General features: G+C 36.3%; 1 protein-coding gene across 1 annotated transcript; it reads left to right on the top strand.

Annotated features, from left to right (window-relative positions):
* The first annotated feature begins 1,289 nt into the window (after positions 1–1,289).
* Positions 1,290–15,214, top strand: LOC109033840 (very long chain fatty acid elongase 4). The gene is made up of 7 exons (XM_072301487.1): positions 1,290–1,403; positions 2,740–2,930; positions 4,397–4,483; positions 4,619–4,675; positions 5,081–5,186; positions 11,365–11,501; positions 12,633–15,214. The coding sequence occupies exons 1-7, from the start codon at positions 1,334–1,336 to the stop codon at positions 12,816–12,818; spliced, it is 834 nt and encodes a 277-aa protein (XP_072157588.1). The 5' UTR covers positions 1,290–1,333; the 3' UTR covers positions 12,819–15,214.
* Positions 15,215–15,663: the final 449 nt, after the last annotated feature.

Below are 15,663 nucleotides of genomic sequence, written 5' to 3'. Positions count from 1 at the left end.
AGATATAATTTAATTTAATTTAATCTCATATTGATTAAATTAATCAATAATCCTGGGGCTTGATTTGACTTCCTGGTCTTTGCATAACTGGAGGGGACTCAGTTTTGAACTTCTGTGGAGTGAGGTCCCTCCTCCCTCCTTCCCCGTGAGTGATCGCAAAGAGGGCTGTAGTAAGTTATTTTTACCATAAAAAATTTTTAAATTTTTCTTTCGGCGATTAAAATCCAGGTATGGAGGATAAAAAATGACAGCCAGCTCAATTTTGAAAGATTTTCTTTTTAAATTTTTGCTCTTTACAACCTGGCAAATCGAGCAGAGCCTAGTTCAGCAGCTGGAACTACTCATCCATACTTGTCGCTTTCAAATTTTCATGAATCGAGGAAAAGTGACATGTGTTTCTGCAGATACACTAGTCACTTCGTTGGTCCCAAGAACATTTGTCGCCACTACCAGGATTCGAACCTGGGACATTTTATGTACAGTCAGAAGTGCTGACCACTAAGCCAACCTGGCCGGCGGGACGAAAAAGTCAAATATGAGTTCAGATGGCAATTGATTCTTTTGACATTGAAGCGTTAGATCTGGAAAATCTCAACTAAAAGGCTGTCAGCACTGGTATAATACAAAGATTTTGATGCGTGTGTTTGTTTTTCTTCATTAAGGACTGGCGCCTGGTCAATAAACAGAGTCAAATTAGGATTCGTCCGAAGTAAGGATTTAGTCTGAACTTTCGAGGAGGCAACAAATTTAAACTTGTCGTCTAGTGCGGTCCATAACCTTGAGTGATTTTAAGAAAAGAATAAGGAAATATGAATATAAAAAATAAACGGATGAACCAAACAATTGAAAAGAAGAAGAAGAAATTTAAACTGGAACTATGTAGGTTAAGTAGGTATTTTCTCGTCGGTGCAAGGTGCAATCAGACTGCATTAAGTAATACCAGTTTGGATATGGACGTCGGAGCGATCGTTGCCATCATATTTGCCGCGCTTTGTAGATAGATAGGTAATTATAATTTATTCATAGGGGAATAACTATTTTTCTTCATGTTTGTTACTCAGTTCTAACCAAGGTAATTTTATTTTCCTAGTTTTTTGTGACTCAGATAAGTTATTTTCCCTCTTGATTGAGCTGGTTAATTCATAAACACATTTTTCGTATATTAAAGTTTTTGTAAATCAATAACTCGAAGAGCGCTTTGATATCTTATAATTTTATAGAGAATGATTTCATAATAACTCTAAGATTCTAATGAGTAATGAATTGTATTGTAATTTTTGTCACAAGGAAGCCAATCCATGGTAAACAGTCTCTAGGACTCAAGACTTGCAAAATGGCACAGATTCAAAGGGGCACTTGGCTTCAAGAAAAAATAGAGCTCCTCAAAAGCGAGTTTGTTACAGGTAATAGTCAATACTTCTCTGCACGTTAAGTTTATGATCAATTTAGAAGCCAATATTGAAGACGAAAATTGCGCACCGGTGGTGGAAGTTGAGTAATACATATCCATGGTCAAAGTGCGAAATCACGTATCTCCGTTTGCAAGACTTCCTGTCATAAGTTCTTTTTTCTTCAGAAAACCAGTCAATGTAATTTCTTGTTAATTTCCTCGATTTTTCTTTTCCGATATCAAAATATTTTATGTTTTTAATTTGGAAAGTTGACTGGTTGGTTTTGGAAAAAATAAAAGGAAGCGGAATTTTTGAAATATCGCAAAGATTTCCAACCTCTAATTGATATCTCAATTCCGATATGATAAAATTACTGTTCACATTACACTTTTTGACCAGGGAGCCAACAAAAAATTTTACATGGAATTTTGAAAAAATCACCTCAAGGCGCGAAGAAAATTATACCTCGTTTTAAGAAAAAGGTTCAAGGGGTTTTCTGTCGAGAAAAGACAAATGTGATAGTATGAAATTCTCAACATCATAAATTGGACTGCCTTTTGACACGAAGAGCCACTTTCTATGGTTTATCCACCAAAAAACCTACCTGAATGCAAAAGGAAAACTACTGACAAAACGGCTGTCTCCAAAACGAGCCAGAGATAATAATTCCCGATTGGAAAATATGATCCATATTGCAGAAATAGTATTTCTTTACTGCAAGGAAACACTATATCTGCCGCGTTTACAAAATAATCTATCTGCAAAGGGAAATTAATGGCACAGAGATTGTTTCTGAAATGAGCCAGAGATATTAATTCTCGATTGTAAAATGTGACCTTATTGTGACCGTGCAAGGGAACAGTGCACCCAGTGGCGATACTTGAAAGTTGGAATCAATGTTTTTCCTCCATTTCAATGTATGTTAAACAATTGACTCTAGGTGAACTAGCCCGTGTCACCTAGAATCCATATTTCCAATGGATTTAAACGCAGGAAAAACAGTATTACCAATTTGTATAATCGCCATGCACTGGGTGCACCAGAGGAGATACAGACCATTATTCCCGGGAGACTCAAACGCATGGGTAGAAACGTAAACATTCTCAAATGAGTAGGTACATACATAAAGCCGCTTTTATAGCGCCGCCTCGCGCTATAAATGAGTAGGTAATGTATTAAATAATTGTCATGTTATATATCAATCTTTATGTATCGTAATGATTTCGAATCTCGACGCATGATCCGATCAACGAATAGAATTCAGCTGCTTTTTTCGAATTTAAAAAAAGTTTAAGAATGAAAAAGACGCGAGGCCTAACTGTTGAATTATTCGGATATTAATTTTCAGATGATGTGGTGGACGGTTGGTTTTTGATGAATAGTTTCCAGCCCGTTTTTTGGATTGCTGTTGCTTACTTACTTTTTGTCCTCAAATTGGGTCCCAAAATTATGGAAAAAAGGGAGCCCCTACCGATAAGAGGACTCATGGTAGCCTACAATCTATTTCAAATATTCTTCAATGGCTGGCTCGTCTGGTTGGTAAGTTCACAATTAGGATCGTTAATGTTTGTGAAAACGAATGAAGAACCCTTTGTTGGTACAGTAAACAGTAAAGAGGTTCTTTCTCGGTTTTTATTTTAATGACAACTTGTATCAGTTACAAGAGTTGGGAATTAGGCAAAGCGGAAAGTTAGATTTGATTTATTAAAAATCGAAGCATTCGGAATAGATGATATGAGATCGGTTTAAGATCAGTGGCGATTTTACAAGTTGGCAACACTGTTTTTCTTCAATTGGACGTATTTCTATCAAACGGAACTAAGTGCATTGAGACTTGAGCCCTGAGACACATAAGAATATGTGCATAACAGGGCTCAGAGTGCTCACGTCATAATGCACATAGTTCCGTTTCATAGAAATACGCCCAATTCAAGTCATTAAAAATATCCATTCAGATGAGGCAGGCTGCATCACCAAGAATCAATTGTTTCACATACATTTAAATGGAGGAAAAATAGATTCCATGAATAGTGTTTTGATAGGTTAATCGATTTAGGGGCTTGGAGGGCAAGAAGTATTTAAGTGAAGTTTCTGTATAATTTCAAGTATACATGTTACAAGTTTAAAAATTACAGGGAACATTTTGGCAGAAAAATTTTCACCTTTTGATGCCTGAAAATTGAATTTTAGTTATTAATATTTCACTGAATATATTTTAAGATTAGTTTCAGTTGAAGCAGTAATACTTCAATTTTTTTGTTTTAAAAAAAAACTGTTCTTTGTGCCTTGTCCGCCAAGCTCCTCGAGTTTCATGTGACAAAACACGGTTTCTGATTCGTCTGAAAATACGCCATGGCTCAAGGAAAATACTCACACAGAAAAGGAAGACAATATGTTTTATGAGATAAGGGAAAAAATAACATTTTGCATAAAAAATGTCCATTGAGATCTTAATGGTGCGGCATTTTGCTCTCAAATTATAAAAAAGTAGTAGCCATTTATCGACAGTTCTCGATTTGCGACAATCGTTCACAACCCTTAGTTTATTTTCATAAGGGAGAGCAAACAGTATGTAATTCGAGAAATTTTCTCCTGATTTTCATCAACTACCTGAAAGTATTTTTTGGACAAAAACTAAATCAAGAAGTTCGGTAACAGATACTGATTTTGGTTCATACTAAACACCAAACATTAGCCGGTCACTTAACCGTAGTTTAGTTTCTGTGACCGATAATTTGGGTTACCTGAGTCGAAAAACTTCAGTATTTAATATGAACTGAAGTACAGTATATCTGTTACTGAGCTTTTTCTCCCAAATTATACTTTAAAGTAATTAGTAATAGTTTCCTTCCGAGAGAAGAAAACGGAACCGGAAATGTGAAAACATAGCGATCGAAATAGTGCTTTCTGGTTTCATTTTCAATTTGTATCCAGCAATGTTCATCGTGCTAATTTAAAAACATTTCATTATTTTTTTCTCCTTTTGCTCTTATTTAATGTTTTAGCTATTCACCACTCCTGGAAGCATGCTCTACGTAAGAAAAGACATATGCCAATTCCCCGGCAGGAAGAATAATCCGTATTTTCTGCCAGTAAGTCTAACTTTTATTACAATTTCAACGTATAAGGCTAATATTGATTTTATAATTAAAATAAACGATCTATGTTGTTTGTGATTAGATTGGTAGATATAAGTGTTATTGATAAAGGATTTAATCTTATTTCAGGTCTTAACAGGGTCCTGGTACTTCTTCATTTCCAAATTGATCGATCTATTGGATACGGTAAGAGCTCATATTGCTAAGTCACTTTGAAAAATTGAAATTATTCTGAGAGGTAGGTAATTCTTGATCTAACCCACAATTCTGTATAAATGAAGGATATGAGCGAATCTTTGAGGCAAGATAAATTCAAAGACATCTTTATTATCCAATTTTAATTTTGTTGACTTCAATGGAGAACTTTTCTTAATCATGTAAAGCGTAAACTATATTTCTTTAAAGATTTGCAGAGTTTTAAGTCGCTCATCTAGATATGCAATGAGACAACCGCTAATTAGTAGATACTATAATTTGAATTTATATAGAATTTTTCATGAGGACTTTTTACGCAGAACTGCTATGAAAGGTCGTATTTTTTGCACTAAAATGAAGTCAATGTTCTGTTGATATTTTCCTTCTTTTTTGCAGGTATTCTTCGTCTTACGAAAAAAACAATCTCATATAACTTTCTTTCACGTCTTTCACCACGTCAACGTCCTTATTCTGTCTTGGGCGTTTCTCAAATATATGAAAGGTGAGAAATCCAGAGGCATCGAGCATCGTATATTATGAAATATTTTCGTGTCCCAAAATCTAAGTAAAAATGTGTGCGCGACCTATTTACTTTTTCCTTATCTTTCTTTTTTTTCGTAACATGACAACTGCTCAAGTATAATTAATATTGGAAAAAAGGAAATTTAAAAATTCCTGGTTTTACTCTTCTTTGGAAAAAGACAAGGAAGAAAACAAGCACATCATACTTACTTACTTGTCTTGAGTTTGCATAAAAACGAAAAATCCTAGATTTGTTACCATGAGTGTCATTTCTGTTCCAAAAAACGGAGGACATCAATGAACACAATATCCGCTCAAAGTTGTCACGGGAAATTTGCTCTCTTTGTATGAACGTTGAAAAGAAAAATGTAAAACATCAGAATTAAAGAATGAATTATAGAAAGCAATGATTTTTATGTTTGGAATGAAAATAGACGCTTTCCTCTCCTTATTCAAAGATGATTAATTTATTATTCCATGATGCGATAAGAAAAAGACCAAAAAATAACAGGTGGCACCCAAAGGGGAACCCTACCTGTCGGGCCAACACAAGACAACAAATAATTCATTGAATTCATAATTGGATTAAATTTTTCAATTAGGGACTATAATTTCTGGCTCAATTTAGAAACAGTGCATGCGTCATTAGTTTCCCTATATACATACGCGTTTTTACAAATGAGCCAGAAATTATAATTCCGAATTGCAGAATGTGACTAGTCCAGTTCACACTTGCGGCAGCACGCTCGCGTGAGCACGTAATGAAATCATTGACCCCAGTCAGGTTTGGTCCAGACCGGCAACTAAACGAACTTCGCGGCAAAGCGGAGAGTATCACGGAAAGTCGAAGGCGCTCTAACCCGAGATCGTGCTTTTGAAGTTCTTAACAAATGAAATCTTTATCAGAACGATGAAAATCATCATGGAATATGATGAGCACTCATAATACCGCTTGAAAATTGTCGGCGGTTGCTGATTTCCTGTGACAAGAGTTATTTCTCTCATTTCGCTTGCGATTTAATGAGACTGTATTGAACAAAATCATGAAAACTTTGAGATATTATTATGTGACATAATGAATTTTTCAAATTTCAGATGAACATGCCGTGTTGGCTGGAGCTTTGAATTCATTTGTTCATATCTGGATGTCCTCTTATTACTTGTTGGCAGCTCTAGGACCGCCGATGCGGAAGTATCTTTGGTGGAAGAAACACATGACTCAACTCCAAATAGTAAGCCCTATTTTTAAAACCTTCCCTCGGATTACATTCCGCCCTCCTCTCTTATAATTTTGAAAGGCGTGTGAAAGATCCATCAACCGCTTAAAGACAAAAAACTTGAGTTCACATGAAGTTTCAGAGAATAAAGAACATCAGGAGGAACAATTCGTACGAAGGTATTGTCAGTTTACGAATGTGAATGGGTGATGTGGGGAAAATTGAAGTGGATCATACACCACCAAGCGGACCTAATCATCCTGGAATACGAAGTAAAAAATAAAATAAATGATGAATATTTAAAAAAAAATTATTTCTCAGTCATTGATCAAACCGAATTCCTTAGTCAACATTTTACGCATAGATTGATGTCGAATTAAATTGAGTAAATTTAATTGACTATCTACCCGCGTACCATGTATGAACTTGCGGGATACCTAATTTGGCATGATAATGGTATTTGCCCTGTACTTGTTTAATATGCATGAAGGCAAACTATGCTTGGTGCCACACAGGTCATGATTCTAAACAGGTCATGATTCTAAACAGGTCATGATTCTAAACAGGTCATGATTCTAAACAGGGGTTTCATGTGGACGTATTTATGCTAAAAGGAACTATATGTATGTGCAAGTGGAAAGATGGGCTCGTGGGAGCTGTATAAGAAACAATATGGTCAGTGGATATAGTTGCTATTGAGAAAATGGAAAAGTGGGATTTGACATTAAATGAAAAGGAATTGAGTGATAACTCGTGAGCCGTGGACATGCGACAAGAGCGTTGCGGACAGGGCTCATAAGTTAAAGAGTCCCGCCACCGAACTCCCCGTCCTGCTCGGGCTCGTTCGTTGCCGCTGACGTCACTGGCGCTTTATACTTCCCATTCATTCTTATGGCCCGACCACTAACGAGCACACCCCATCTTCCCACTTGAACATAGTTCCATTTACCATAAATACGTCCATTTATTTGAATGATCAGGGACAAAAACAGATTCTGCACCTCAAAATAATCGTACTCTCGAAAATAGTAGACTTCCTCGCTCGACGCTCGTGTGATATTGGAAGCATTAATTTTATGAACATGTAATTTAGTCTCGTCTATAACGAGTACATAAAGAATGCAATAGTTTATTGAGATTATTAATTTATTTATTAACTCATTTTTTTTCTTAACTATATTTTTGAGTTTCATAGCATTAGACTCTATACTCCGAAAAAATCATTAATTGCCGTTTATGTTTTTCCAGGGTCATTTGGTTATAATTTTGGCATATATTGGAGTATTAATTTGGTATCGATGCAAAGTGCTGATATCTCTCGCCTTGCACATCGCAGTGAACATCTTCGTTTTTCTTTATTTCTTCCTCGAGTTCTACTTCAGAACATACACCAAAGGGACGAAAGCCACAATTGGCGAGGAAAAAAATAAGAAAACCGCATGATCTCCGATGAAATATAATCAAAGCCTAATTAAATACATTCAGTGGGTTTTCAATAATATTGTGTCACTCGTCGGAAAAGGAGACCCTTATAGTCTTGGCTTTGTTTTTGATCACTAGCTGTCCAATTTTTGTGAAAAATGAAAAATCATCCCTCATTTTCAACTCGTATCTTGAATGATCCCTCTCGTTTATTGCACATTCTGATTTTTACATATCTGAGGGTTTCTTTTTAGTTTAAAAAGTGAAACAATAAAACTCTTCCTCTCTCTTTTTATTGTCTTTTTTCGTTATGTCAACATCTGGGTATTTAAAAATACAAAATATACAAAGATAATATCTTACAATTTGTGATGCTCTGAATATTTATTTTTCACAAAGTGAAACAGGATAACATGAATATTTCGTCACCTTCCAGGCAAAGTATCACAAGCGCCATGCGACGTTTAAAAATTTCCGCCGCCATTTTATTTTTTTACTGAGAAATTGTTGGTTGAATCTGTTCGAAAATTTCACTAAATTTTATCGGCAGCACAAAGAAAATTCGGTGTAATTTTCGGACAGCTTCGTTGAACAATTTCTCTGTAAAAAAATATAATGGAGGCGGAAATTTTTAAACGTCGCATGGCGCTTGTGATACTTTGCCTGGAAGGTGACGATTTGCAGAGAACATGCGTCGTGTCGGAGCATTTATATAACGCTGTATAATTACCGTCAAAGTAAGTTCACGAGGGAAGTATTATCATGGGGGGGGGGGGGGATTCTTGATTCTATTTAAAACCAAATTATACAAGAAAAAGAGCGATAAAAAATTAGACGGAGGGTGATCAGTATCAGAAATTTAAATTTTTTAGGGGCGAGGAAGTCAGGTTAATCCTCAGAGCAAAAAAACCAAGCGTCCAAGTAGCCGTGATGGCGAAAGGCAGTAGCGTGGAGTGCTTTGCGATAAATCGATTGATCTGCCATTTGAACCTATGGACAAAGATCGATAAACAGGACGTTCGCAACGAACACTTTAACAATCGATTCTTTATCATAGCTTCACATGGGGAAAAATCGATAATCGATCGCTCACGCCTCGCCACTGGCGAAAAGTTGCGATTTGATCGGTGAACGTATCGAGATTTTATCGTCGTCGATTTATCGAAACATTATCGGATGAAAAATTGGAATAAATTGCGATTTCATCACATACACTTGAAATAAAATCGCGATTTTATTGACGGCGATGTACCGCAATATTATCGAACAATAAGTCATGATGAATGAGGCCAAAATTTCGATTTTATCGAACGCCATTTTAGAGAGATAAAATTTCGACAAGATTGAGAATAATCGCTCAGATTTTGATGATCCAAACAATTTTATCGATCGCCCAAAAATCGTAACTCAATTTCAAAATAGCGCGATTTGCCCCTTGAAAAATGTTCCTTGGGTGGTTTTGCGAGAATGGAAGAGGAAGAGGTAGTGGATTGATAAGAGGGCAAAATAAAACGTCTTTTATAAACCAACATAAAACACCCCGTCTTTAATAAAACAACAGAGAATAGAAAATGTTAAGCAACCAAAAGTTTTCCTTGGAAGCCAGTTAGGAGTATACTTTTTTAATAGATTTATAAGTGGAAAAATAAAATCGTCCTTGTGTTGAAAGGTTAAGGTTACGTACAGCTAAAATACTTTTAGACAAGCATAAAGTTCGAATGATTCACACTTTCATCTCTTTCCCCATTGACGGAATGTGCTTTTTGAATGGACATTTTACAGCTTTTAGCGTGTTTCATCGTCACGATTCTCTTTAAAGTTTTTTTTCGTGGATTAGAATTCCTTTTTAGGCTGAAAATTCGATCAAATTGTGAGAGAATAGTCGGCTTACTTTTCTCGGATTAGAACGGATAAACGGAGAAGTCAGCACAAAACGACAGAGAAATTATCCGCCAAATTGCAGTGTTCTAAACTCTTTTCTCATGTTTCTTTTTTTTTTTTTTTTGAGAATAAACGAACCAGCATCATTTATTGTAAATTTTATAAGATGTTTTTCTTTTAAAGAGGGAAAATTACGGTAATTTCCAAGAGACGATGCTCAGTATAGGTAGAAATTACAAAAGTTGACAAGCGGTCTTTAGCGCTGCAAACCGAGATGGTTTGGGAATTTTACCATCAATACTTTCATGTTGAGGAAAAGCGCCGTGGGAACATTTGAGTGCTGCCACATTTCATCCGATACAGTAATTACTTTTAAGCAAAGGAATGAATATCTCCCATTGAGATGTTCAAATATACGCACCATTAAACTGCAACTATGGTTCTCTGAAAATTCAATCAAAAAATTTACATGTATTATAGAGATTCCGTGTTTTATCAGAGGGACTTTGCCAACGTTCATATGTTCATGCGGGTTTTTCTACAGTATGGAAGAGTTTGAGTCAGATGTAATGTAACGAAAACATCAAATTTGAGACAAACTAAAAGCTTGTGCTATTGGCCCTGAGTTGTACTTACAAAGTTGGTAACGACAGGGTTAAACCGCCAAGCTGCAAAGGCGTGTTCAACGGGTCAAAATAAGACTTTTTTCTTCTATTAAATTTTTTCAAAGGTGTTATTTAAGGGGACTGCAGCCTTCCAAAGTTCTGGAAAGTACCTAAGTTGATTTTTTTGCATTTTGGCAGCGGTTATGCGCCGAATCTCATGGAAATAAGCCCCATTTTTGTATACGCTGAGTTCATTATATTTGAGAATTGATATTCCAAGTTACTTTCATGCAACTTTCTTGCACGAAAAGATGTTGGAAACAACAAAATCAAGACATATTCAATGCGATTGCATTTATATCGAGTCAATTTCTTACCAATAATATAACAGGATTTACTGCCGGTGATTTGGCTATTCTGCCGTGCTAAGGAAGAACGTCGTATGAACATTCGAGAGTTGCCAGATTTCCTGCGATAAGATGTTCATTTTTTAGAAAAGCTATGAATATTTTTCCTTGAAATTTTCAGGAACTACAGGTGCAATTGCGAAAAAAATACTCTAAAAAATTGGGAGCAAAATATTCATAATTTTACCAGGAAATTCGCGTTTTATCAATGAAAATTTGGTAACGCCTGAAGGTTCATACGGCGTTTTTCCTTAGCACGGCAGTATTACAGCCTCAAAATAACTTTAAATCGACTTTATTCTCCAGGAATCCGACAATTTTTTCTTCTTTTTTTGGCTTAAAATACTCCGTAAACACTGTTCATTAAGAAATTGATAAGTTCACTTGTGGCAGATCAAAAATTTTTAACTCCTTCGAATGCCTTTTCTACGCTCACAATACACCGTCTCGTCCAGGTGCGTGGTAGAAGTCGTGTTGCAGCGTTGGATCGTGAATTCCCTTCATGTATTACTTACTACATTAAAATGTCTGTAAATGAAAACTAATGAGGTTGATATATACGCGTCAAAGTCGCGCCTTGTCAACACATTGTGTTGCAGGAAACTAATAGACATTTTTGATTTTAGATGAACATGCTGTGCTCGCTGGGGCTCTAAATGCGTTTGTTCACGTCTGGATGTACGGATATTACTTCTTGGCAGCTCTAGGACCATCAGTGCAAAAGCATCTCTGGTGGAAGAAACACGTTACTCAGCTCCAAATTGTGAGATCTCATTTCAAGTCGTCTTTTTATGTCAGGAAACCATTTTGTTCTCCTCTCCTAATTATAAAAATGATCTTAAAAAAAAAAAAAAAAAAAAAAAAAAAAAAAAAAAAAACAGCTAGGAGCCTTATGAGAAATGACCCTGACCTCAAGAAGTCAAAGAAGTAACCGGGAAGACACTCATTTTCATATAAAGATTCTACTAGTTTTAACAGTGATAATACATTGATTCGATTACTTCTCACACGAGCATCTCTTCTATTACATTTCTTTTTTAATTCTATTTTGAATTTGATTATTGTATTATAAAGAAATTCAAATCTCAGTCATCAATATCACGGCAAAGTCGAGAAGTTGAACCCAACATTTTTGTGTTAAAGATGTAGGTAAATGGATATCAACGACTCATACTATCATTAATTGCCTACCTGCATGCGCCTTACGTTCTAAACGTTTTTAATCCGGTATTAAGAGCAGATGTTGCCGATTCGTCCAATTGAAGGCGAACGATGTTCGGTGCCACACTGTTTCGGTCTCAAGCGAGCAAGAGAGTTCGCCTTCAAGTGAACGATTAGGCAAAAAGAGAGGCTACGTATTGTAATATCTATAACGCCAGAAATGTGTCCCTTATGTTTTATGTCCTTTAAATATTCGAGATCTTTTGATAATATTCATATACAACTGCACTGCAATCAATCATATTTTAATGGACCGCGTTTAGCAGAAAGGACCCAAGCCAAATCCACTTCCGCCAAATTTAAGTGGGCAATTTCTCTTTTAAAAGAGAACGTTTTTGCGGATTCTTTTGAAAATGTCAAGGAATTTGCTACGTACCATGCAGAAAATTTACTGAAATTTGCACAAAAATCCGCAAAACCGCTTTCATTTAAACACTTAAACTGCCCAATTAAATTTGGTAATAGCTCGTGTGGCTTGGTTTCTTTCTGCTGAACGCGGTCACAATATAAATTGAATAAACTGAGTTTTTTTCTTATTTATCTATTTATTTATTTCTTTCTTTCTTTCTTTTCTTATGTTATTTTTTTTTAATTTTTTACATTATTCAATGTTTATAGTTTAGAACTCACGCATTCACATTTTTTTTTTTTTTTTTTTCGTTTTGGTTTTCAGAGTCATTTTGTGATCATTATAGCATATATGGGTGTTCTGCTTTGGAGCCGATGTGAAATGCTGATCTCTCTCGCCATATACATCGCAATAACTGCCTCTGTTTTCCTTTACCTCTTCACCAAATTTTACTTCGAAACCTATAGCAAAAGTAAAAAGGTGGGAGCCGGCGAGGTAAAAAATAAGTGAACTCTTCATTTCGATTGACGGAGAAAAACGCAATTAAATGCATTCTGGAGACCAGAGATCTACAGATCAAATTCATCTATCTATTGGCGATCCACACATCTTGCCTTGATGATTGTTCAAAGCGAAGCTGTGTTTGTTTTTTTCTTTATTTTTTTCTAAACTGTATTGTATTCACGTTTTTTAGATTGTATTTTTTAGGATATTTTGTTTTTTGTACATATAACGTAGGCATTGTTCTTTATCACAATGTTGGTCTAAGAAGTCCCGCACAGTGAGTGGTGAACAATTTTTCAGGTTAAACACATCATTTATCAAAAGCGTATTTACTTATCGTCACCTCCCTGCCAAAGTATCACAAGCTCCATGCGACGTCTCAAAATTCCCGCCGCCAGTTTAATTTTTCATGGAGAGATTGTTGGTTGAATCTGTTTGAAAATTTTGCTGAATTTTTATCGGCAGCACAAAGAAAATTAAGTGACATTTTCGGACAGCTTCGTTGAACAATTCCTCTATAAAAAAATAAAATGGAGGCGGATATTTTGAAATGTCGCATGGCGCTTGTGGTAGTTTGGCCGGAAGATGACGATTATAATTCTAATCCTAATATCAATGGCTTAAGTGCGGACCCACGTATCTCCGTTTGTGACGTTGCAGACTCCCTCTTATATTTCATTATTCTTCTTTGGAAAACTAACCAACGTACTTTCTTAAAAACTTCTTTGATTTATTTTCTCTGGTAGCAGAATGGAGATGTTGCATGTGTGAGGAATTTGCGATTTGACTGTTGATTCCTAGGTAAAAGTTCGCGAGAAACACGATGATGCCACTGGTTTTCTCTGAAATCAACTCCCAAGCTCAAAAAAGCTCTCAACTTGAGGCCAAAATGGAGGGGATATCCCACGCCATTCTGAGATTTCACCCCTACATCGAAACAAACTCTCCATGCAAAGATAGGGAGGGGATACATCAACAGTGTTGCCGTGTTTTTAGTTTTGGAGTCCCCAAAGTGGCAGCCCTGTCAATATATTTGCTCCCTATCTTCGCATGGAGAGTTTTTCTTGATGTAGAGGTGGACTCTCAGGATAGCGTGGGATATTCCCTCCATTTTGGCCTCAACTTGAGAGCTTTTTTTGAGCTTGGGAGATGATTTCAGAAAAAACCAGTGGCATCATCGTGTTTCTCGCGAACTTTTACATAAGAATCAATGGTCTAATCGCAAATTCCTCACAAATGCAATTCTGTATAAATTTCAAGCTATTTTAGCTCGTTTCTCTTGGCAAAAATATATCTGAGGAGCTGAAGTTTTGAAACATCCCAATAGAGATAAGTGGTTCCGAAGTTTGGCCATATCGATACCTTGCTGAAAGGCATGGTTTGACGGTGAAACCGCAAAAAAGCATTACCCGTTCGCGGTATTTCAAAATCTCCACTCCTTATTGATTTTTTTTAAATGAGGACAAACTAACACTATTAAGTAGGTTGCTAACCCAAATCTTGCGGTACTACTACAATTGGACGTATTTCTACCAAACGGAACTATGCACATTATAAGACATGTGTCCTGAAACCGCTAAAAGTACAAATATATGTATAACACACGTTATAATGCACATAGTTCCGTTTGGCAGACGTACGTCCAATTAATTGAAAATTTCTAAATCATCCAACAAAGTGGACGTATTTATGCTAAAAGGAACTATGTGCATAAGGTTTGCATGTAACATAGTTCCTTTTAGCATAAAAGGAATCCGATTGGGGTAGTACCACAATTCAGGGGATAATCCATGACACTTTTTTCCGTGATGCCATGTTACCATGATTGGTACAGTCCAAAGTAAAGTATAAAATTAGTACATAAGTTCACTTATCCCCATCTTATTTTTGGTACGGTGCTATGGCGAGGTGTGAATGATCAGTTCTCGATATTTTCTCGTTTGAAGCTATGGTAGATAATCGATTAATAAGGTGTTCCTTGCGAACTCCCTGTTTATCGATCCTTTCCCGCAAGTTTAAAACGCAGATCAATCGATAAATCACGAAACACTCCACGCCCCTGGCATCCATGAGGCTTCCAACCTGCACCCCAAATTGGACTGGCCGCTAAGCCCGCTTGGATAAAAACTGAATCGAAAAAGTAACACGCACTACCCCTGTTTAATAAAATCATCAAAACAAATATTCGATTTCAATTCATTTTTAATATCTTACGACCCTTGATTTTAAAATCCGTAATCCGTATATACACAGTCGTTCATCAGTCTCTGAAGCAGTATTCCCGGGTTCTCCGTGTGCAAGATCCGTACTGCCGTCCTCCGTGCCGCTATTGGCTACTTCGTCATTCTGTGACGTCAGACGTACGGATATTTTAAGACAGGGAAGCGCTTTCCCTGAAGCTGTTGGTCCGTGCGCAGTCCATGCCGCTATACTGCCGTGCTATGGCAAAACGCCGTATAAACATTCGAGAGTTGCCAAGTTTTTTTTTTTTTTTTTTTTTTTAAATGTCCATTTTTGAGGAAAATTATGAATGTTTTTCTTAAAAATTTTCAGGGACTTTAGATCGACATACGAACAACATTCTCTGAAAAATTGGAAGAAAAATATTCCTAAGTTTACCAGGGAATTTATGTTTTATCGAAGACAATTTGGCAACGCCTGAAGGTTCATACGGCGCTTTTCCTTAGCACGACAGTGTAGGTAAGATCCGCACGGCACACGGTGGATCGAGTCAATGGTAGAGGTCGGTCATGGGCGACAAAAAAAAAAGTCTGATTTTAAATATTTTTTCTTGGTTTTCTAGTAGTTAAGCTTCCAAAATGAATGTATCCACGATTCTAGGATCTTTGAA

Source organism: Bemisia tabaci, chromosome 6 (genome assembly GCF_918797505.1).
Source record: "Bemisia tabaci chromosome 6, PGI_BMITA_v3".
In the NCBI taxonomy this organism is placed as follows: domain Eukaryota; kingdom Metazoa; phylum Arthropoda; class Insecta; order Hemiptera; family Aleyrodidae; genus Bemisia; species Bemisia tabaci.
The sequence above is the reverse complement of the archived record's forward strand: the minus strand, read 5'-3'. Positions and strand labels throughout refer to the sequence as shown.